Source organism: Gossypium arboreum, chromosome 3 (assembly GCF_025698485.1).
Source record: "Gossypium arboreum isolate Shixiya-1 chromosome 3, ASM2569848v2, whole genome shotgun sequence".
NCBI lineage: Eukaryota > Viridiplantae > Streptophyta > Magnoliopsida > Malvales > Malvaceae > Gossypium > Gossypium arboreum.
This window is the reverse complement of record NC_069072.1, coordinates 44,424,578-44,450,458: the sequence shown is the minus strand read 5'-3', so window position 1 is coordinate 44,450,458 and position 25,881 is coordinate 44,424,578. Positions and strand designations below refer to the sequence as shown.

Genomic DNA, 25,881 nt, shown 5'->3' with positions numbered 1-25,881 from the left:
TTTATATCTTTACATACTACTGAATAATACGTATATATACAGGTTTAAGGAAGAAAATTAAAGTCAAATCAAATCACTAATAATCAGCTATTTGATCTTCCTACGAACATATCTACACATCCCTTAAACCCCTGGCCCCTCAAGATAGAGTATAGATATCAATAATGCTCAACTTGTTACAAATGTAATTAATTTAAAGTCCATTAAGAGATTTCGTAAAGATATCTCCTAATTGAACTCTTGTTGTAACATAGCCTATAGATATAAGTTTTTGTTAAATCTTCTCATGAATGAAATGGCAGTCAACTTCAATATGCTTGGTTTGTTCATGAAATATTGGGTTGGAAGATATATGAAGAACAACTTGATTGTTACATCATAGTTTTGTCGGTAATGACATTTGAAATCTTGGTTTATTTAGTAACTGTTGTAACCACATAATCTCACATACAGATTGTGCCATAACTCTGTATTTGAATTTTGCACTAGATCACGAAACTACTCTATGTTTGTTTTTCCATGAAATTAGATTTCCTCCAATAAACACAGTAACCTGTAGTTGTCCTCCCATCCATCTTTGATCCTGCCCAATTTGCAATTGTGAACCATTTAATGCCTTTTCCTCCATAATCTTGATATAGAAGACCCGACCTGTAGCCCCTTTTTAGTTAACACAAGATAAGTCCATTAGGTTTACCAAGTGTTTACCAACAAGAGTCATCTAGATTAACCTTAACAGTGAATACCTATTTGCGATCAATAGCATGTTTACCAACAGGTAAATCCACTAGGTTTCATATAACCATTTGTCTGTTTACTCTTTACTCTTTAATTGCATCCCTAGATTTCGTTTCTAATCTAAGTACCATTTTTGTCCAATGCACGTATTTCCTCCAACATTGCATCATGCCAATTAGAAACATAAATGAAATATAGAGATGCAATTAAACAGCAAGAATGTGACAAATGATTATATGAAACAAAATCAGAAATAGGATAGGTACATTGGCGTTTACCTTTACGTAGAATAATGGGAAGGTCAAGGTCACTTAGGGTTGGATCATACGACAAAGATATTAGTTTGGAGGTTGAAGACACTAGTATAGGACATGTATCATGAGTCTCTTTTTGTCTAGAATAAACTTGAGCGATCAGTGGCCTTTTCGAAGAAGGAAATGGAGAATTAGAATTCCTTGGTTGATTATTAATAGTTTAAATTAACCAATTATATTCCCCTCTTATTTCGAAAGATTTCAAGGTCTCTTCTAAAATGAATAGTACTTGTTTTGAGAATGCAATATCGATAGATCCCAAATATTTATTGAGGTTTAGACTATAACACCTATACCCTTTTTGAAGGCGAGAATACTCCAAAAATACACACTTTAAGGATTTTGGATCCAACTTGACACGAGGCCGAACATCTCGAGCAAAACAGGCGCATCCTAAAACTTTTGGTCCCATTGAAGATAATGGTTTGGGTGGATATAGAACATTGTATGTGTTATCACCATTAAGTACAAAAGAAGGCAAGTGATTGATCAAAAGGTAGTCGTCGAAACAATATCAACCCAAAATTGTTTAAGAACTTTCATTTGAAATAAAAGAGCTTTAGTTGTCTTAAGGAGATGTCGTTCTTTCGTTCTACTGCTCCATTCTAAGATGACATGTCAACATAAGAGGATGGATGAAAAATCTCATTTTGGCTCATAAAAGCCTTGCAAAAGGTGAAAAAGTATTCTTTAGCCGTATCACTTCACAGGTTTGGATAGCCATACCAAATTGAGTTCTTACCTCAACACAAAAAATACGAAAATGAGAAACACCTCTGTGACTTTTCATAAAATATATCCATGTAATTCGTGAATAATCATCCACAAATATAACAAAATATTTAAATCTAAGTTTAGATACTATCGGACATGGTCATCAAACATCCAACTGTACTAACTCAAAAATGAAACTAGCTTGCTTGTTAGCTCTTGATCTTAAGAGGGACAGTGCTTTGCAAAGTGACATGCTTCACATCCCGAAGAAGGTATGTCTTGAAATTGTGGACATAACTTCTTCAATAAAGAGAGAGAATGATGTCCTAATTGACAATGTTTTTTGATTAGAGAGAACAATAGGACAATCCACAGATCGATGAACCTATGAATCGAAATTATAAAAACCATCAGATACATGTCCTTTACCAATGGTGTGCTTCATCACAAGATCATGTAAAATACAATGATCGGGAAAAAAGATAGAGCAATTTAGGTCGCGGGTAAATTAACTAATAATGATTAAATTAAAGACGAGGTTAGATAAAATTAATACCAATGATAAAGTGATAGATGAAGATAGATTAATACTTTTAGAACCATGAACTTTATAGGTGGAACCATTATCAATAATAACAACAGAAGGTGAATTATTTGACCGAAAGATAGATAAAAGGTTAGGATTACCTATCATATGATTTGTAGCTCCTAAATCAATAACCCATTTGGATAAAGAGGAAATAAAACATGCATTAAATTTACCTATACTTGCAAATGAAGCAAAGTGACCAATGATATAAGGCAACACATCCTACAAAAAGAAGATTACAAACTATTAATCAATCTTAACTAATTTCAACACCCAAAGGAAAACAACCTAAAATAGTATTGAAACAGTGCCCAAATAGTGCCAAAATAGTACCCAAACATGAAAAGTATCCAAACACCCAAACCATGCCCAAACAATTCTCGAATAGTTGAAATAATACTCAAACACTGCTAAAGTAGTGCAAAAAACTGAAACCGCCCTTAATCGATCTTTCGACCAATAAGATTGGGTCGGAATCAAGAGTCATCGTCAGAGCCATAATTTGGTGAGCAGGCGGCGTCACATGTGCCCCTACATGTCTGCGCATGACAGTGAAGCGCAACCTTTGTGGTAGTGTATATGCTTCATGCGTGTCTATTCTAGTTGCTAAACTTTTCAAAACCACTAAAGAGACCCGCATGCTTCTCCTTGTGCCAATGGTGCACACCCATGATTAGTCAAAACATGATCTTAAAAAAACCCAAATGTTTCGTGTTTTAGGTTAAAGAAACTCCAGCTCAAAAATTGAGCAAGCAAGCTCTAATACCATGTTAATAGAAATAAAGAAAATAATTTATATGAGTAGACTAATGAAAAGTTATTTGTATTTCATCTGTAGAGTTAACGTATTTATATACAAGTCTATATAGTCTAAATAAGAAAATTAAAATAAAATCTTAGAGTTAAGCTTAAGAATTTGTAATATCTCTAAATAAACTCCCTAAAATATCTCATTATAATAATTAATTGGTTATAGATGAGAATTTCACTCCCCGTAAAATTGGGTGGTAAATGTTGTACTTATGTCACGAGGCTAGAACTTAAGTCTGGCAAATTGCACGGGCTTAGGTGATTTCTTTACTTGAAATCCACCTAAATCAACTTAACTTTAAAAAATAAGAATTCACAAATGAAATTTTTTAAGTTACTGAAATAAAGCAAAAGTAAAATTTAAAAAGACAAAGGAACTTTAATCGAACAGAAAAGTCACAAGTAAATAATAACATACTAAGTGTTTGAGTAAATACTCTTAAAAGTATTTTTTATTACTTAAAAATAAAGTCATTACAAATGAAAAGAGGGGACTTTATTTATAATTGAGCTTCCTTTAATTTAACGGTATAGATCGAGTTACATCAATGACAGTAATTAATGTTTATCTACAAGATGAGAGTATTAAGGGATTTAAACTCTATACTATACATCTCTTAGGATTACAAATATTAACCATGGTAACTTTAGTTTTACTAGAGTATTTCACTGGGTCACCAATGCTTAAAGTGGATGAGTTTTTCCATATGTTTCACGAATCGGGCCAGTTCAAATGGGTCAAATAAGTCATATTTAATCAATTGACCTCCATAGAATGCTCTGTGCGCATTTGTCACAATCTTTGACTTTTACTTGTGACACACAGCCTGTGACATAATTCTTCAAAATTAATTTGTGGAAGAGCTTTGGTAAGGATGTCTATTTTTTGAAACCTTGTAACTGGGTATATGAGTTGCTCAATTGAGTTTTCAATTTTCTCATAAATAAAGTGTTGATCTATCTCAATGTGTTTTGTCTGATCATGGTGCACTAGATTCCTTGCGACGCTAATTGTTGCTTGATTATCAAATAACATCTTGATAGGCTTCTTGCTATTAACTTCCAATTCACTAAGCAATCTTTTAACCATATCTTTTGAAAATTTCTTAGAGCTAAAGCTCTTAACTTTGCCTTTGCATTGCTTCTTGAAACCACATGTTGTTTCTTGCTTCTCCAAGTCACACTCTCTATAATCTCTAATTGGTTATAGATGAGAATTTCACACTCTCGTAAAATTGGGTTGTAAATGTTGTACTTGCACAACCTGTGACATAGTTTTTCAAAATTAATTCATGGAATAGCTTTGGTAAGGATGTCAGTTGTTTGATACCTTGTAGGTGTGTATATGAGTTGCACAATTGAGTTTTCAACTTTCTCATAATGGAGCATTTATCTATCTCAATGTGTTTTGTTTGATCACAATGCACTAGATTATCTGCAATGCTTATCGCCGCTTGATTATCAAATAACATCTTGATGGGCTTCTTCCTAGTTACTCCTAGTTCACTAAGCAATTTTAGGGGTAGAGGTATTAAATTTTCCCTTGCATTGCTTCTTGAAACTGCAAGTTGTTTTTTGTTTCTCTAAGTCATGAGATTTCCACATATAAAAGTAATACCTTGATATTGAATGCATTTCTGATACATCTCCTATTGATGTGGAAATCAAGACCCAAATATCGAATAATGAGTTAGATTGAAATTGGTTTGAAAAGAATGGATATTGAATAATTTTTTGAATTTTGAAGAGAGCTAAAATTAAACAAACAAATAAGATATTAGAATCAAGAACTACAAGATAATGAATTAAATAAAAAAAATTGAAAAGGAGATTAAATCAAGAATGCGAGAACATTCGACAAAAGTACTTGTTTTAATTGAATAGACCAAAGGCTTCTTTTATTCGCTTACGAAGTTGAAGGTAGGAACAATGAAATGAAAGTTAGAGCTAATATAAATCATAAAATAAAGAAAAGAAATTGAATTAAAATAAAGAATAAGGAAAAATTATTTTTCCTTGTGGAACCTTTGATCAATTTGTGATAAAGAAACGTCAATGATTGAGTGTTCTTTTTACAAAACCCTTAATTGACTTACAACTAGAAACGTTGATACTTAAGACATGAAAAATTGACGACACTACAACTCCATGAAGAGTTGATAAGTAATAGAAGTTTCGAAAGCAAGAATGGAATCTCTCCAAACTTAAAAGAATGCATAAAAGTAAAAATTTATTCAAGTGTACCTCGTATGGCTAACCAAGCATGGTTAGAGGTGTAATTAAGCAGAGCCGAACCCAAATAGTAGCAAGCTTGAGCTCGAACTTGACCTTGACCCAAAATTCAAGGATTGATTCTCGTCTCAAGCTCAATTGAATGTTAATTTTATAAGCTTGAACTCAGTTGAGATTTAATCAAGCTACTTGAGTTTTAACTTGATTAAGCTTGTTTTTCAATTTTCATACTTGAGCTTGAATTCAATCTTGATTATGCATAAGCTCTTTTATATAAAAAGAATAAAATGTAATTAAAAATATATTAAAACGAAAAGCTTGATTATCCTTGTGAGCTGTTCAATTGAAGTTTTATAATGCTCGAATTTGACTGTATGAGTAGCTTAAGTTGCTCAAGTTTGAGTTCGATTCGATAATTACCGAATAGAATTTAATTTTTTAATTAAACTCGAATAGGTTGTAAGCACTAGTGTCTCATTTACACTCATGAGCATGGTATATATAGGGCTCCAAATAATAAAGTTTAAAGAAAACATAACCTCCTTATAAAACTTTATAAATTTAGTCCTAAAAATTTATTTTGTAGTTGTATTCTGTTTATTGAAAAAATAAGTAACTAAAAACTCGTAAAACTAAATAAATATTTGATTTTACAAGTTTTATATAACTGGATATCTAATTAAATGAATAAATAAATATACAATCTTTTAAAAACACTTCTAAATAACATAAAACTTTAAAACTTAGGTCTAAAGAATAGCAATGGACATCTAAAGAGATTTTCAAAAGATGTTGCCCACTAGAGTTCTACATCAAGTTGGACTCCCTATCAATTTTTGAAAATTGATCCAATGAGTTTCTTTGCCATGAGCTTTCTCAAAATAACCATAGATGAATAGATGAATTCTTGCACCAAAGATTTCAACTTTAACTTCAACTTCAATTGACAGATTTTGCTACTCATAATTAGACCAATTCGAAAAGAATGATCTTGATGCTTTAATTCCTTGCCCATATTGTTCTTATTATTCTATCTTCAAAAAGGGATAAGTTAGAAACATCGAAAGTAGCACAAATTCCATACTCATATGGTCAATCAATCTTGAAAGTATTACCATTGATCTTCTCCAAAATTTGGAAAAGATCATCTCCATTATCAAGTTTTGATTTACTTTTAGAAGGAAACCTCTCTTTTCTCATATGCACTCAAATTCAATTTTGAACAAGACTTGTGCCTTTTATTGGCTCTTTTTTTTTTTTGTATTGGATCCATTTCTCTTTTCAACTTGTTTTTTAGCTTTCTCATGGATCGACTTTATTAGTTAGGCCTTCTCACCACCTAGGTTAGTAATCTCATTAAAAGGTAAATGAACTACATCTAAAATAGTAAGAGGGCTAAATCCATAAGCAATTTTAAATAGGCTCAATCAAGTAGAAGAACGGATTGATCATTATATGCAAATTCCATAAATTGTAAGCATTCTTCGTAGGATTTAGTGTTCCTAACTACAATAGCTCGGACTAAAGCTACTAAAATTCTATTAACTAACTTAGTTTGTCCATCAAATTGTGGATAACAAGTAGTAGAATGAAAAAGTTTAGTATCAAATTTACCCCCACAGTACTTTCCAAAAGTGGCAAAGGAACTTTATATTTCTGTCAAGAAACGATGGTCTTAGGGACTCTTATGTAGTTGAACAATCGCCCAAAGGAATAAATAAACTATATGTGTTTTATCATCAATTTTTGGCATGGAATGACGTGAGCCATCTCATTAAACATGTCACCACCAAATATACTATCTCTTTCCTTTTAGTTCTTGGCAACGTTAAAAGAAGTCTATAGAAATATCAGTACAAGTATAGTTAGGAACTAGAAATTGAATATATAAACCATGTGACTTTACCTTAAGACTTAGCATGTACATACAAGACACTTAAAACAAAATTTCTCGACAAGTTTCTTCATGTTAGGCTAATAAAAATGTTCACATAATATTTCAAAAATCTTAGTAACACTAAAATGACCCATCAAACCACCATGATGGGCCTATTTAAAAAGTAACTCATATGCCTAAAACAATTAGGTAGAGATAGTCTATGGTTTTGAAATGAGAATCGACTTGTCTATAAAACTTGTCAAACCATGAAAAGAAATCACTTTAGACACTTTTTTTTTTTTAAGTTGGCCACTCGTTATTGGCTTTTACCTTATCTACATCAACTTCAATTCCCTTGAACTTATCGTAAAACCTAGAAACACAAGTTTTTCAATACAAAATGTTCACTTCTCTAGAACTAATTTAACATGTTCAATATGATCATTTATAAAGAAAAATATCATCACAGTAAACGACAAATTTGCCTAATAATTAATATTCACTAATGTTCTCCTACTGAACTGAAGGTTTGGGATAATATGTTTGATGTTCAAAAAATGTAACATCTATGGAGTTATATATTTTATAGCGATAGGTGAGTAGCATTTATAGCCTTTTTGGTTGAAAAAATAACCCAACGAACACGTTTAACAGATTTGTGGTTTAATTTGTTTCGATTGTGTTAATGTATATGATCAAATGTTAGCATTTGAAAATTTTAAACTTTAAAGAAGTTATCACTTCGGTATTTGAAACTACAAAAAGGAGGGTGTGGAAAGGTGTTTGGAATTTGAGAATTCTAGAATGCATTGTATTAATGAAATAGATTACAATATATCATTAAGAAGTAATCAATCAATTTACCTCAATTTATCTTTTCTTCCCTTTTTTGTTATATCAAAGGACAAATAAAGTTAAAGGAGAAAATAAGTTAGCTCATCAAAAGATAGATAAAATTGAATGAGCAATTAAAAAAAAATGTATCTTAAAATACAAAGAAACCAATAAAGTGCAATAAAAATATATAGGCATAAATATAGAAATAAAGGTGTAAATGTTATGAAAATGAAATGTATATTCTAGAGTTGGTCTAATCATCATGATGAGGGTAGAAAGGAGGCGTCGAAAGGAAACAGGCTAAAAGAGAGGTCGTTTGCGTCTCCAAATTCAAGAAACGAGAGTTAACATCTTCCTTAATGCCTCGAACATTGTTGTTCAATGAATGAATAGCATTGAGGATAACACTATTAAACTTGGAGGAGGGTTGAGCAGCATGCAAAGAAGAAGTCGGTAGAGCAACGGGCTCGGGTGTTGAAACAACGTTAAAAGCAACGTTAATGTTGTCATCTTCATTATCTGTTGGATGGTCATGTTTAATCTAGGTGTTGGTGGTAGCATCGAAATGATATCCTGCATAATGTAGGGCCCTAGAAACGGGGTGTCTCCATGGGTGTTAATACCTAATTTCCTAAAAATGTATGCCAAATACGTACCATGAGAAAGAGTGATATTTGTAGTCATCCCCCTTCCAATAGGTTTCGTAATGTCCTTAAATAAGATAAGTGCAATGTCAGGATGCCTATCGGATTTAAAACAATCGAGCTACCAATAATTGGTGTTTCAAAGCTTGGCATGTTTTTTGATGGGTCTTAGGTTCTAAATGAGAATTAAATGGAGGACATGATCATGAAGATTGAGTTCGGGTGTCGATCAGGACTAGATAAAAATGGAGGATCAAAATGCCCTTTTTCATCAAAGGAACCTCCGATCGCCAAACTCTTTGATAGTGAGGCGAATAGGAGTTCCATTAAAAATGAGGTGATGACAGTAACGGTATCGTCAGACTCATCATGTTCGAGTTTGACATTTGAAAAAAAAATTTGAACAAGATTGAAGTAGGTTAGCGAAGAAATACTTACAAATGCCATCTACCCTAAATATTGTAAAATAGGAAGATAAGAAAAGCTAATATCCTTTAACATTGCTATATCAACTTTCCTAGCCTCCCATACACGTTTTGATGCAAAATATGAGTTAAAAAATATACCGATTGTGTGAGTCTTGAAAACATGTGCTAAACGATGATTCCAACTCACTAGATGGATTAGAAGAAGATGCACTAGTCTTAGAATACTTCTTAAAAAAATCTCTTTAAAGAATTTTATCAAACACTTGGTAGGCTAGGGTTTGAGAAAAATTTTGAACAAAAACCTTTAAGAATAGGGGGCTCCTTGTAATAAAAGTCAATATATATTGTTCAAAATATCCAAATAAATCATCAACAAACAGGATTTCAACCTACATTTTCCAAAATCAACAATCTGAAAGTGTTAGGTATTTATCTCAAAAAAGTTGAAATAGGAAAAAATCTTCAAGTAATGTTGAACAACTCTTGAGCAAATGATGTTTTGAAGATGTTAAAAGATCAAAACTTGTTGAGAAAATGAAGAAATTTTAAAAAAATTAGGTAAGTTGAGAAGAAATTGAAAAAGGAGAAAAGAGATAAAGTCGTTTCATTCATGAATAAAAAAGAAAGAAAGGAAAAATAGATGAAGAATAGAATAATATTTTGATTGTTTGTGATACAATATACAACTTAATACATCAACTATTTTACTGGTAAACATGCATACAAAGAATAAATGTTAATAGTTGTCAAGATTATATACATCTTAATTATATATCAATTAATTTTTATACATTAATAACAATATTACTATCAACAAAATTAATTCGCCACAACATCACCTTGTGATTTTTATCCTTCCAACTTCTACATTTGAGATATTTTAATGAATCATAATCATATCTCTTTTTAGGATTTAGTTAATTTGATTTAATTCAATTTGTTATATGGTAGTACTGTGATCTAGTTGTTTGGTACGTGTCAACTTTATAAATTGAGCACAATTGGTCATTAATATGATGAGTTCCATTTTCTCACATCCTTAAGCTTTCTTAGGATTATCCTTCTTTTGGATTTCATCTTCACTTGTAAGATAGTCATACTAGCATTTATCACAAATATACATCATGATGGAGACCATTGAAGGTGGTTCTATTCATTAAGTTTGTGGTTGGTGGTAGTTATGGATTGGAGGTTACTTCGAGTGAGGAGCTTTATCTCTCATTAGCCATGTTGTATTTTGTCATGGTTAAATGAAGGTTTCCAAGTTTGACTCTGATATCATGAAAATTTTGAGAAAAATTTTATTATTTCTGAATAATTCAACTTACATTTATAGAGGAGTGACTTCTTATAGCAAACCACAAATTGGGGCATAATGAAGGAAAATACTCCACTAAGTAAGGAAAAAAAAGTAAAGAAGAGATTTTGCATTTATTAATAGATTCTCTTTATTACATCATACAAAAAAATAAAAAAATAAATTCACCTTACAATATTTTCATAAATAAAATCTCTAATTAATTATAGATGACAAATCCACACCTATCAAGTCATGAAATCCTTTAGTGTGATAGGGATCATTGTTTTTCTATGCTATCCGAGTAGTGATTTTTCCTTTACCCCTCAGTAATGAACTCTTTAGTCATTTATTGTCAATTAACATCACATTCTACATTTTTGAAGTTCTTCTCTTGTAAATATTTAACTCTTCTAATGCATTTACGTGAAACTATTCATCTAAAAGAAAGTTTTAGCATCACATAAACTTGGGTTTTATTATGTTGTCATTCAAAGGTATGAGAGCTAATGTTAACAAGTAGAGGCAGGGGAGAAACTAGGGGGTTGGGCTTCCCTTAAATGGAAAATTTTCTATTTAGGCTCTTTAAATTTTTAAAATTTTAAATTAATAAAAGTAAAAAATTACAATTTAATTTTGACCCTTAAAAAAGTTTTATGGTTTCACCCTTAGGTAAAGGGAACCATCTTGGAACATATGCAGTTGGTTGGAAAATAGTGAAAAGTTGTAATTTTGTTTTCTTATTATTATCATTTTAAAATGTTATTTGTTATTTTCTTATATTTTTTAAGCAAACACCATGACTTAAAAAGCTTATTGATCACTTCATAATTTTTCAATTTGAATAAAGATAATGGAAAAAGAGAAACTAAAAAAGAAAATAATGTTAAATATTCTATTTTATTATCACTTTTTTGTTTTTGAGTTTTGTTTTCATAATTGATTTTATTGAAAGAAGGTATCTTAAAGAGGAGACTAAATTGGTTGATTGTTTCTAGAAATCTATAGCCAACAATGATTATTATTAATTTTTTGGGTCAATGTCTAGTAATGATTATCTGTTCACCAAATTAGTTGTATACATATCCTTAAGCATTAAGATAATAACTTGTGCTTTCTCTATACATGCCATAACTCATCTTTTAACATCTATTTGTAAAATATTTATTGTGGGTAGCCTTCTCCAGTGGTTCTACCTGTTATCATAAGGTATTGACGCTAATACTTTCCAAATTTATTTGATGGGCATTCTAGCTAAGGTTTCTTTCTCATATTAGTTTATTGGTTCTGGATTTAAGTAGGTTTGAGTTTGTTAAAAGCATCATAGATTTGTGTTCTCACTTAGGTTGTTTTGACATGCAGGTCTCTTGTCTTTCATGATTTCGTCGCTAAGACCCTTACAAAGGATCCAAGCCTACGCCCTACTGCATCTGAGATGCTGAAAGTATGGTAACATTTCTCTATCATTTTTACAGGAATTTGATAACTTTGGGAATTTTCTTCTCATTGTTCCTTATAGATTTATTACATATATTGTAATTTGGAGGTGTTCGCATGTTAAATATTTTTAAATTCTATTTTGCTACTTCTCAGTTCTCATATGTGCTAGTAAGTGTTAAAATATCTTACGCTTTAACATTAATGGAGAGGATTGACAACAAAAAATCCCTAAAAACAAGTGCTCTTGGATTATGACAATACCTCTCCCCCACTTTTCTTTTTTATTTGTAACTTTTATTGAATAGAGACGTCTGTGTCCTTTTCATTCTAGTCATCTACCCTATTATTTGGGATTGACCTGATTAAGTAACGAATAAGTAAAAAAGGTAGAAGAATTGAGAAAGTAAACATACAAATTTAACATGGAAAAATCCCTCCAAAGAGGATAAAAAATCACGTGTAAGATGATTTTACTATAATGGCAAAAGAACAAAAAGTATAAAAAAAATAGATATAAAAACTAAACCCCAAAAACAAAGAACCTTCAAAACGTAAATGTAAAATTTTCTAAAAGTGTTATGAGTTCTAATCTCTAATGAATATTTTTAATATTGTAAAAAAGTTTATTTATAGGCTACATTTATAGATAAAATAATAATAAAATATTCTAGACTAATCAAAATTTGATTAAAATAAATAAACAGAGTTTAACTGGAAGGTTATTTCTCAAATTTGACTAAAATAAGAGTCATATTTAACAAATCTCCATCTTGACTCATATTTCCACAATGCCATCTTTGTCAAAGCCCGTCACAGGCCTATCTTGAACTATATAGGGAATTAATTGAGTCGAATCTGTGTTTAAAAATTGGAAGACTTTTAGACTTCGACTTGTATACTGCCAAATCAAAGCTAACTCGGGTTAGATTTTCATGAACACAGTGCCCTAACTTTTCAAAGTCTTCATCTAAAAAAGAACCTATTTTCAATGAAACGTCTATACATTTTTCCCTCTTATGGCCAAGTTGCCTACATTCCAAACGAGTTGCCTTCGACTCTATAGCGAACAAAGGACGTCTGATTTCACCAGTCACTTTAGAACCTTCCAGAATATAAATATTGACAGTCCTTTCACCTTTTAACAAAAAGAAAGCTCCATGAAATACCTTAATGTCGCTCGACTTGATATTGGTTCTGCATCCTTTCGAGTTTAAAATACTTAAAGAGATGAGATTCTTTCGTAAATCGAGTACATACCTGACATCTGAGAGTGCCCTAATGGTCCCATCGTGTATTCTAATTTTAACAGTATCAATACCAATTACCTTACTGGATTAATCGGTTCCCATGTGTACAACTTTACTTTCAATCGAACTGTATGTGGAGAATCATTCTTTATTGGGACACATGTGGAAAGAATATCCCGAATCTAAGATCAACTCAGATGTAAGCTTAGAGTTATTGCTCGTTGACACTGACAAGAAATCATTATCACTTTCATTAGCCAAATTAGTACTAGCTACATCTTTCTCGTTACTCTCAGCAACTCTTTTATTTCATAGTTTATAACAATCTATTTTGACGTGACCTAACTTTTTACAATAACGATACCTTTTGTCTTGCTTTTTTGATGCTACCAAAATGGAAGATTACCTATCTACATTGCTATCTGAATCAAACTTATTGTCGAGTTTGTTTCTATTCAACAAATGACCCTTCACATCTTCGAACGATCGTTTGTCTCTGCCATAAATCAGGGTCTCCTTAAAAGACTTGTATGAAAGGGTAAAGAGCACAATAATAGCATAGCTTGATCTTCATCGTTAATCTGAACCTCAATGTTCTTTAAATTATTTAAAAGAGTAAAGAATTGACTGATGTGATCTCTAAAAAGCTCACATTCATTCACGCGTAACGAAAATAGACATTGTTTCAACACTAAATGATTAGCAAGAGACTTAGTCGCATAAAATTTTTTTAACCTTTTCCATAAGGCAAATGAGGTCTTCTTTATCAATACCTCATATAATACCGTATTTGTGATGCACAATTAGATTGCAAACAATGCCTTTTCATCAAGCTTTTCCCATTCTAACTGATTTATATTCTTGGGCTTTTTACTAGTAACGACTTTTTTCAGGTCGGTCTGAACTTGCCACAGATTAAAATTTGTGACACTATCGAACTTCTTAATGTTAAACCTTGTTGTTGTCATCTTCGAACGAGCTGATCTATGAATTGAATTAGCTCTGATATCACTTTTTGAGGATCGACCTAATTAAGTAACGAACAAGTAAAAAATGTAAAAGAATTGATAAATTAAACACACCAATTTAACGTGATAAAACCCTCTAAAGAAGATAAAAAACCAAATGTAAAGATAATTTTACTATTTTGAAAAAAGAACGAAGAGTACAAAAGATGGATATAAAAATTAAATCATAAAAACCTAAAAATAAAGAACCCTCAAAACGTAAATACAAAATTTTCTAAAAGTGTTATAAGTTCTTATCTCTAATGGGTATATTTTCTAAGATTGTAAAATAACCTATTTATAGGCTAAAATCATAGGTTAAATAATAATAAAACAATCTAGAATAATCAGAGTTTGATTAAAACAAATAAACAATGTTTAACAGAAAGATTATTTCTTAAATTTGACTGAAATAGGAGTCATACTTAACACCCATGCTCATGACTCGATTTTCTCTACCATGACAGATAGTACCAATTCAGTCATGTGTAAAGCTTTAGGGGAGGATTTATTGCTATTGCTTGAACTATAAGGGAATGAATCGAAGTGTTTCATGCAATTTGGTGATACTTGAACATGAAAAGGGAAAATGTTCAGCCTCGTAGAGTGTTGTAGAAAATTATAAACATTAGTTAAATTGATCGTAGGGCTAGTGTTAAAAGGCTAGTCCTTTCGTCTTACAATCCACGTGATCTTAGAAATTTTTTTTGCTTCAAATCTGTCTAACTCAAAACACCGAAAATATAGCAGAAAAAACTCAAAGAAAAAAGAAAGTTCGAAAGAATAGAAAAATCACATCAAAGCAACGCCTACAAAGTGTTTAAGCAAATGTTCTCATTTAGTATTCACCTTAGAATTAAAATAGATATAATGGATCATTTCAAATGAAGGGAGACTCTCTAATTACATCAAGGCATATATACAATTAAGAGATTTACATAATCTCTAAGATTACAAAATCAAATCTTATTAGATTACAAATTTTCTAAGTTTACTTTCTCTATTTATCAAGATAACCCTAATTTTTCATAAGTGCTTTGCTGGACCACCAACGTTTCAAGTAGATAAGCTTCGTCACTTGTTCTTCGAATCGAGTCAGTTCAAGTCAGTCAAATGAATCACATCTAATAAATTAACCTCAATAAGGCGTTCTTAGTGTAATGGTGCACGAGCTTTGAACCGTGACTCATGACACTAGTGTCACTGGGCTAGACCTTTCGTCTCGTGATTCATGCGGCCTTAGGCGATTCACTTTTCCAAACTCGCCTAAGTCAGTCTTTACTTGAGTGAGGATTCCTTAAGAACTCCTCCAAGGCACCAATTGTAGAGCGGAAGTGATTTATGTCAAAAGAAGCAACCAAAAGAACAACAAAAGGGACGCACACAAAGTGTTTGAGTAAATGCTCTCTATTCTCTTATTCATAAAGAATAATGAAATAAAGAAATAAAGAAATGGAGCGATTACCAATGATGAGAAGGCTCTCTATTTATAGTTGAGCTCCCCCAAAACTGACGGTCAAGATACATTTACATCGACGGACGAGATTAACCATATCCCATGATTTAAGGGATTTACAAGATATGCCATATCAAATCCTATCTAATCTTTACAAGATATGATTTCCTCTATCTTTTAAGATTAGTTACCTAATTAGCCTAAGTTGCAATATCTTTGTTATCGGGCCAACCAGGCTTCAATCTGACAGGCTTCTCCAACAGTTCCTTGAATCGGGCCAGTTCACGTAGGCCAAATGATCCCTATCGAAGCAATAGACCTCCATCAGATGCATTTGGTGCGATAGTCACAGGCTTTGAACTGTAGCCCGTGACATTCTCCCCCACCCATTCTCGCAATGTTCTCGTTGCGACTTCTGAATGACACTGACTTGATTCACATCGGTCTTGTCTTGACGCCTTACCTTTTCCCCTCTTTCAGGTCTTTTACCTCGGCTTTCGTTGCCTCTTGACTCGAGTCGTCCTGCTCGTTGCATTTACTTTGGTCAACTGTCTCACATGCATCACTTCTTTTTCATTGAAGTCCGATGCATCGCCCACCTCTCCCATAAGTGGAAGCCTTGTCGATGACTCGGCCAACTCTGACGCTTCACTCGACTTGAGCCTCATTGGTCTTAGCTTCATTATTTTCATCTCAACTTCTTCCTTTAAGTGCGATGACAAACTCACATCTTCCTTGGGTGGAAGCCCCTCCGACGACTCACCAAGTTCGGACGTTGCCTTTCATTTAACTATGACTTGCTTTGGACAGTTTCGTAACTCATGCGGACCACGACACAAGAAGCACTTTACTCACTTCTTTTTGCTCCTCTTTACCCTCTTCGATTTAGCTTTTCCTTTGCTTGAACTAAGCTTCTTAGGCTCCTTGTCTGCGCCATCGTTCCTTTCGATAACAGACTTCCTCAGACACTTCGCAACTTATGCGGACCATGACACAAGAAGCACTCTATTGGCTTCTTCTCGCTTTCAGCCTCATTGTCTTCTATACCCCTTGCGCTCGAACCAAGTCCCAAGGCCTTATCCACCGGTTTCTTCTTAAGCACGAATTTTTTCAGACATTTCTTCAACATGTGTGGACCATTGTAAAGAAAGCATTTCAGCTTGTCCCTTTTCTTCTTGGGTTTCATCTTCCCAACTCATAGTTTCCCATTACCACCATTGTCACTGTTGCCATTGCCATCATCTTTATCTTGTGATTCTCTTCACATACGCCCCTTTCCTTGGACTTGGAAAACCCAAACTTGTCTTTTCCTAGACCAAGCTTAACCATGGATTCCGCTATCGTCATGGCTTCCGACAAATTTTGAACACCTCTTTGTTCCACCTCTTGTCTGACCCACGGTTTCAATCCATTCTGAAAAGCAAGCAGTGCTTCTTTCTCGGTCACATTTGAAACTTGAAGCATGAGTTCCTTGAACTCTCGAATATACTCCCCCATTGGGCCCCATTGCGTTATCCCTTGCAACTTTGCCCGAGCTTCTTCCTCAGTAAACTCTGAGTAAAATTGTCCCTTCAACTCGCATTGGAACTCTTTTCACGTCCTAATCTCACATTATCTTTTATTAGTGGTTCTACCTCGCCACCATAAAAGTGCAATATCAATAAGAAATAATGAAGCAGTATTAACCTTACCTGCATCATTCATGATGCCTTTGGCACGGAGGTAGTTTTCCATCCTCCACAAGAAATTGTCCACATCGCATGAAGACATTGTCCCTACAAGCTCTTTCAACTTCGAGACATACTCGTTACTGAGTGCTGCACTTGATACGCCTTTCCTTACAGGTGCTTGGCACAAGGCCAGCTCTCCCTCGAGCTCCTCTATTCTTGTGCTCAAAGCCAACGTCGTGGCTATTTTTTCCCCTTCAAAGCTTTTATCATGGCTTCGAGAGCATCATTCCTCTCTGTCAGCTTCTTCCTTTGAGAATCTAGCAATTCTTGCACGATATCCCTTTGGGAAGTGAGACACATGGTTACAAAATCCCTGGACTGCTCCATCAAATCCTCAATACTTTTCCAAGCGCATTGTCTGACTCTTTCGCGTCCACCATGGACTCCTCAAGTTTTCCCACATGTTCGTCAACAACTGACAACATCTCCCTCAAAGACTTTCTCGCCCACCTTTGTTCGAACTCTTCTTTTGACTTCCCAATAGTGCCTTCGAACTAATAGCTCGGATATCACTTGTCACGGGGCTAGATCTTTTGTCTCGCAATCTGTGCGGCCTTAGGCAATTCGCTCATCCAAACTCGCCTAAGTCAGCCTTTACTCGAGTGAGGATTCCTTAAGAACTCCTCAAAGGCACCAATTGTAGAGCGGAAGCGATTTATGTCAAAAGAAGCAACCAAAAGAACAACAGAAAGGGACACACACAAAGTGTTTGAGTAAATGCTCTTTATTCTCTTATTCATAAAGAATAATGAAACAAAGGAATGGAGTGATTACAAATGGAGGGGAGGCTCTCTATTTATAGTCGAGCTCCCTATAATCGACGATCAAGATAAATTTACATCGACGGACGAAATTAACCATATCCCATGATTTAAGGGATTTACAAGATATGCCAATTAAATCCTATCTAATCTTTACAAGATATGATTCCCTCTATCTTCTAAAATTAATTACCAAATTAGCTTAAGTTGTCATATCTTCGTTATCGGGCCAACCAGGCTTCAATCTGATAGGCTTCTTTAATAGTTCCTTAAATCGGGCCAGTTCTCGTAGGCCAAATGATCTTCATCTAAGCAATAAACCTTCATCAGATGTATTTGGTGCGATGGTCACAGGCTTTAAACTGTAACCCATGACACTAGTACAATGTTCATTTCTTCTCATACACTTTAAAACTAAGTATTGTGGTCCAAGAAAGGAGGTAAGAATCTCACCTCAATTGTGTACAAAATTTTTGGGATGTAAGTGTTCATACCATTCTCAACCTATAAGGGTCTTTTTTTTTGTACAAAATTAGGAAACCCAAATGGGTTGAACAGACAATACTTTGTAGGTTTTGGACCAAGTAATTTGGTATAAGAGCCATCTTTAGGGACTCTTATTAGAATGGGGAAGGATGTCATGGTCCTAGAAAGAAGCCATGAATCCACATTGATTGTATGCTAGAATTGGTCTTGGGATGCAATGTTAGAAAATCGATATTTGAAAAATACAGCGGGAAATAAATTTAGGGAAAACAAAATTTTAAGTTTTTTTCTAAAATAAGATCTTAGTTGTGATATCTAAAGTAATAAACACTTAATCAAAATTGTATTGTTCGATTTGTTTGGGATGAGCGCTTCGACTGAGTAGTCTTCTCCACTATCATCAAGCTTAAGTTTGTCAAGTGTGGGCTCGCTTTAAATTATAAAACTTTTCATAAAAATTATCAGTGGGATAATTTCACAATTTCTATAAACTTTTATGTTAACTTGTAAATGAAAAAAATATCTCTAAATTTTTTTGAAATAAACTCTTATGAGAATTTTCTTTTATAACTTTCTAGAATTCAAATGTGTGAAAATAATAACTTAAAACTCTCTTTAGATAGGAGAGATTAAATAGTTCAACTATTATTAAACTTAATCACTTTAATATTAAATTTAATCTAAATTAAATTTAATATTAAATCTTATTAAATGATAGAATATTTATCTATAAGATAAATATAAAATTAAATTTAATACTAAGATAATCACTTTACTATTAAATTAATAAAATACTATTAAGATAAGTATTAAATTAAATTTAATATTTAACTATTAAAATAATATTATTTTTGGAATATTTAATCTGAAATCAAATTCTCTAGTAGAGTTTTAGTAGGAGTGTAACTTTTCCACTGCTTAACCACCAAAAATCAATCGTCCCCGGCCACCGGAACGTCACCATTGCAGTCCCTAGTATCGCCATGTCTGGTGATACAGGTGCAACACCCTTATAGCACCCTAAGCTGGTTCGGCTGCTGCCGGTTTGGTCTGGGTTAGTGATGACCTGAACAGTCCGGTTTAGCCACCGGTTGGACCGTCAGCCTGATTTTACATATTGGGTCCTGTTAGACCAATTTTTGGGTTTTTGTCTCAATTTTGGACTCTCAGGCCTAATTTACAATCTTAGGTTCAATTTTCAAGCTCAATTGCTCGTTGGATTAATTGTCTGACTTGAAAATTAATTTTTAAGAAAATTTTTTAATTAAATTCTCTAATTGAACAATTCTTACAACCACCTAATTTAATTGCACATCGGATAAATTAACTTAATTAAATTATTTCTAAAATCGTAAAATTTTCTTCTGATTCAAATGCAATCCGATCGAGTTTTTGTTAAGCTAGCGAAGGGACCAATTAGACATATATAATTAGACTCTAGTAATTGTAATTATGTCCAGAAGTATTATTCTGATAATTCGTAATTATTTAATTATGGAGTCAGTTCACAAGAAGTACTATGATTGAAAACTCCTTATTGTATACTCTTTATAAAAACAATTCATCCAATTGCTTTATCCAAGACCTAGCTATGTGTGTATTACCCTCATATGATATTATTGATTCTTTTGAGTTAAATCTATTCACTTAATACAATACTATTTTATCTTATTGTCACCATTGTGTTTTCTTAATGATTAATATGATCATTGTCAACAAATAACTATGATAAATTGCTCATTCAAGAACAAGCAACCAGTGACCACGTTTCATATTTATTAATTCACACAATGCTAATAAGAGCATATCATCAATTCTTTAATTGAGCTATAAATTTCATTATTGTTAGTAAATTTATGCTATACACAAGTCATGTACCCAACATATCAGCTATGGGCTCGATCATCTTTAAAGCATAAGACTCCACTTATATCAAAGCACATGAGTTACATATGCATAGTCAGTAACTAACTCAGAATTTAAATAAATCACACCATGAGCGTCATAATTGAATTAATTCAGAAACGGATTCAAAATTAATTTATTTTGGGTCTAGTCTAATGTATCATTGTACCAATGAATACATTTACATCTCTACCATTGGAGTCAACTACTCCGATAGCCAAGACTAGTCATCTCCCTAGTTGGAATTATAGACGACATAATAATCATTCGCAGTATTTGAATCAAATGTTCATTTTGATTCTTTTACGGGACTACAGATTCATTTAGATTATCTATTGAAATAAGTTATCTTTCTCACAATGTAAACGTTCTTACAATGCCACTTATATTCATTTTTAACTTTTAAATAATTAATGAGCTAATATTTGCTTGTCACAATTTCACTATGTATATAAAATATAAAAAGAAAAAAATATAAAAGACATAATAATGAAATGTGAAATTAATTTTATTTATTTATTGTTTAAATAAATAAAAAAACAGTTAGTTTACTACAATATGAGCACATTTCCTAACATGCAAATGTTGACATCATCTTCAATGAGGTGAGTTTATGACAAAACAATGAGGTCCCCGATCGGCCGAAGTTACTTTGCTGGTTGTCATGGGATGAAACAAATGGAATATTAATATTTCAAATTCATCCTAGGGGGAAGAATAGAAAATTTCCGTGGAGCACGTATGATTTGCCTACCCTTGAATTGAATGATATTTTAAAAGGCACTATATGTATTTCTTTGGATTTGCAAGCTGCAATGTCGAATCCTCTTCCTGAAGCTCTGTGTGGCTATAATTGTTATATTTAGCATGGGAGGAGTTGAGTTGCGAGCCTGCAGTATAAGACTATAATGAAAAGAATTAGTCTGTGCCAGCTCCATCTATCATTGCTTCCTGCATATTAATGGCATCTCATGCTTACTGCTTTGCTCAAAACAACTATACACAAAATCCAAATCTTTTGGGTTTGGGGCCCTTTTACATAGTACTAATCGGGTTAGTTTGTTTTTTGCCCTTGGTCTATTATTGTAGGGGTTAAAGTAACTGTCTAGAGTTCAGGTACCGATAATTACATGTAATGAACTGCATAGAGTTGAAATGAGGCTTTGCCAACAACCCAAAGGAGCAAGTGATTAAAGCTTTATGTTGGCACCTTAAAGTCCAGGGTTAAAGTCCTGTCGTCCCCTCCCCTTAAATTGTAATGTAAGCTTTGATTGTAAACCACCCCCCCCCCGCTCAAAAAAAAAAAAAAAAAAGAAATGAGGCTTTTTATTTTTAATTTTCTTTTTAATAGCTAGGGGGAATGTTCCTTTTTTAATATATTTAATTACTTGTTTCTTCTCCACTTGCCTTTTCCAATGGCCATTTTTTTTGTTTGTTTGTTTCTTATAGTTTATGCTTCTGACATTAAATCATCATCTCTGTCTGAAACTTAGCACAAATTCATTGAGAAATGCAAATGTGGAGCTTCAGTAATGCTTCCAAAGATTGAGAAAGCTAAGCGAATAAGGGCTGCAATGGCTCAACAGGCACAAACTATTGCTCCCACCATTCCAGGACTTAATGTATGAATTTCTTGTTCTAAATGTGTTTACTCAATTTCTCTCTTTCTATACATGTCCATATAATTGTGATCATAGACCACACATGCGGAAACACAAACTTCTGTTCTGTGTTATGCATGCATATTTTTTTCACCTGGTTCTGACTACTCCCAACTTGGAGCAGCCACTGGAAGGTTCAAACTTGAATGAGGATTATGGATATACTGTTCCATCAAAGCCTCAGAATATGGGTCTTCAAGTTGCAAATCAGACTCCTGCAACTGGCACTTTGAAGACGCCTCGCACATTGGATGGCGTGGAAGTGACAGGTGAAGGTATGGAATTCTTTTTTGAATGTCGTATCTAATAATCTGGTTAGATTTAAGTGGTGGAGCAAATGGTAGTCAATGCTTGTGCAAATGTATGTTTAGGGAAAGGGGAAAAGGGGGGATGAAAGGGGCATGCTGGAGAGATCTATAGTTAAACTCATGGAATGTACTTTACACAATAATACTGGTTTATCATATTAACAGGGCTTGGAATCCATACCTTATGTCATATTCATGTGGATAATTGCGAGGTAGCAATGTAATGGTGAAGTTTAGAAGATAGAATTGTACTCACTTTTCCAGTGGATATGTTCTATTTCATAAATCTTATACAGAATAGAAGGGAAAATGGACAATGTTACCACCTCTTTGAATTGCTGTATTGACAGTTTTGTACACTTAATAATGCTTAGATAGGTGACTACTCCAGGATGCTTGTTATGGACCTGATCTTAAAGTGAATGGTAGAACTACGACAATAATGATTCTATCTTTTACTTAACAGAGTTGGAAATAATACCGAAAGATTTGCTGCTGAATATATTTAATTAGATAATATCTGGTCATTCTGGTGGTATCAAACATATTGGGGATGCTACTAAAATGCATTTAGTCAAAATGGGGAAGAAGAGAAGCAATTTCTTTGGAGGCAGTATCAACTAGCAAGTTCCAAGATATTCTTTGCTGTTTGTCATCTTAAATGGGGCAGACTGGAACTAACGTACTTGTATCTGATTTTATGAGCTTGTTTTCTCTTTATCTGGATAATATTTGTTTGTGAGCTTGTTTTCTCTTTATCTGATTTATATTCAGTAGGGGAGTTTGGCACTGTAATAGTTCATCCCGGGGATGAGTTGCGGAAGTCATTTGCTCAAAGTCAACCTCACAATGGTAAAGAAGCTTCAACTGCTCTTGAACATGCTGAAAGAACAGTGATTAATGGCTCAAGGCGCCAGTTAATTGAATCGCAGTAATTTCCTCCCTATACTCTTCAAAGTCAACCTCATAATTCTCTTGCGTTCGTGCTTGGTTAATGTGAAAAAGGAAAAAAATTATTGCGAGTCTGTATCACACAAGTAGTGAAGTCTTAAATCCAGTTGCTAGTTTAGCATTCAATTCATTGGGCTTGTTTTCTGCTGTGGATAACAGAAGGGGTGCCTTACCAACCGTAACTATGGAAGAATTACAATTAACGGCAAAGGGATCTTCTCCTTCAATATTTGTCTATCCTGAACAGAAACTGAGGTCAGACAGTGTTCCAGAGGCAAGGGGAAAAGGCAGCAATCAAATCAGTAGTGGCACATTGAAGAACGAAACTGTCAGCAAGAAAAAAGCTTTTTCTCTGCAAGATAAGGTTATTTTCATTCTCTAATCTATGTTTGCATCAATCAAAAGGTAAATGGTCCTTTAATTTCTCTATGGGAAAACAAGGTTTGACTTGTGGTCTTCCTGGAAAACGAGTTAACCTTGTTTGCTGAAATTAGTAACCTTGATTTTGAATTTGTTCTGCTTTTAGAATCCTCTACCCTCTTATTCAGAGTTTTTAGTTTGAATGCAAGCATTAGGAACTTGGGTTTGTTTGTCGTGATAGTAATAATTAATCAGTGCCTTTCGTTTCACAAGGCTTTCCTCGGTCCCCCATTTGTTAATTATCAAGTAATTGTGAGCTAACCTCTTGTTCCAGCTGCTACCCATCACAATAAATGGTTTATGTGCTCCCATATTATTCTATTTTTACCTGTTGCTGCAGCTAAGGCGCCTGATTGGTTTTGCAGCTCTCTTCTATATATGCAGCAGGTAATACAGTACCCATTCCATTCTTGAGGGCCACGGATATATCCCCAATTGCCCTATTGTCAGATAATTTCCTTGTGGGCATGTATCGGGATTTTAGTGGAACCATGTCACTGGAAGCACTTCAGGAACTTTTTGCTGGTGATGGACAATCAAAAAAAGGTCGAAGGGCACAAAATGAGGTCAATTCATCCTCTTCCCTTTCTTTCCCTCACCCTTTTCTTTTCCTTGTCTATCTCTCTGTCAGAGGTTTATCAACTATTTTCCAGTTTATCATTCTGCAGATGCAACTTCCTCTAAGCGTTTACAAAAGACTCGCTTCAAGTCCTACACTGATGAATTTGGCGCAGGCCCTAGCTTACCACAAAATGTAATTCTTGCTAAATTTAACAACAACCAGCTACTGTTTTTTTTTTTTTTCTTTTTATTAACTACTATCGTCATCTATTCATTGCAGGTGCTATGATGAGATGCCTCTTCAAGAGTTGCAGGCAACTCAGGAGCAGCAAACCATACAAAACTTATGTGACACTTTACGAACCATTCTCCGATTATAGATAGTTGTCTACTGCATCTTCTGTTCTATGCTTCCTTTCTTATCCTCTTGGATTTAAGATTTTGCAGGGTTATGCTGTGTTGGTTAACAGTAGATGATGGCAAAAATGAAATGCAATCAAATTTTCTTCCATAGTATGTCTCCTTCAACATATGTGATAAGAAATAAACTATGTTTTGTCTATTTCCGTACTAAAGTTGTCACTTACTGGTCTGTGCAAATATTGACAAACGATAAATCAAAGCTTTAGTTGACCAAAATGAGAAAGATAAGTTAAAATACACATGATTATAGATCAGCAAGAGCTGGAGAGTGTTTTATACCATTTTACTTATTATTGTTCAGAGTGTTTTTGTAGGGCGGCTGAGTCAGAAAAGTGAAAACCATCCAATCCAGCAGTTGAAGAATATAGCAAAATGCTTATTATTTTTTATTTTGTATTTTCCATTTTCCATTTTGGGAATGGCCTGGGAAATTATTTGATTAGTTATTTTGTAATTTTAATATTTATAATGAACATATTATTTTGTATTAGCATTTCCATGCATTTGGACTTTGGGCAGGCAGACCGAACTGTTGAATCTCATACCAGAGCCATGGTTCCAGAAGCAGAAACTCTGGAAGCAAAGAGAGTGAAAAGTGAAACCATTCACTTTGAGTTCTCACAGCAACAGAGAAGATTGTCTAAGAGTAGAAATATACGGTACCTATTGTTGTATATAAAATATAATAATATATATTATATAAAGTATTTTCAAATAAAATATATGCTAATAAAATTTTACATTATTGGTAATTTTACATCAATCATGTAATGGAAGAGAGTTCTCTATGTAGATAGACATAACTATTCATAAACCTTTTAAAGGAAACTTTGTGCCCTTTCAAAAGGCATAGACATCAAAAATGAGAATGATATTATTAAAATTATATTTTTTCTATTCTTGTATGTGTCTTTGAATTTCATTTTAATTTAAAATAATTTAAATTGTTCCATTCTAATAAAGATATTATATCTTGAAAATAGTATTTTTTTATTATTCAAGTGAAATAACTATTTTAAGATAATTTTTAAATTTCAAATCCA

At 33.3% G+C, this 25,881-nt stretch overlaps 1 protein-coding gene across 3 annotated transcripts in view; it reads left to right on the top strand.

Moving 5' to 3' along the window:
• LOC108476010 (serine/threonine-protein kinase 1-like) overlaps positions 1-25,328 on the top strand; it is a 33,105-nt gene extending 7,777 nt beyond the window's left edge. The window contains exons 11-20 of one of the 3 annotated variants that reach the window (XM_053025689.1): positions 11,845-11,926; positions 22,008-22,136; positions 22,300-22,450; positions 23,258-23,414; positions 23,594-23,798; positions 24,220-24,420; positions 24,523-24,608; positions 24,696-24,763; positions 24,863-24,928; positions 25,153-25,328. In XM_053025689.1, the coding sequence (XP_052881649.1) occupies positions 11,845-11,926; positions 22,008-22,136; positions 22,300-22,450; positions 23,258-23,414; positions 23,594-23,798; positions 24,220-24,420; positions 24,523-24,608; positions 24,696-24,763; positions 24,863-24,882 (1,099 nt within the window). In that variant the 3' untranslated portion in view covers positions 24,883-24,928; positions 25,153-25,328. Of the gene's footprint in view, positions 1-11,844; positions 11,927-22,007; positions 22,137-22,299; positions 22,451-23,257; positions 23,415-23,593; positions 23,799-24,219; positions 24,421-24,522; positions 24,609-24,695; positions 24,929-25,139 lie in introns of all 3 variants that reach the window. The other 2 variants (XM_053025690.1, XM_017778050.2) reach the window with 2 other exon arrangements.
• The last annotated feature ends 553 nt before the right edge of the window (positions 25,329-25,881 follow it).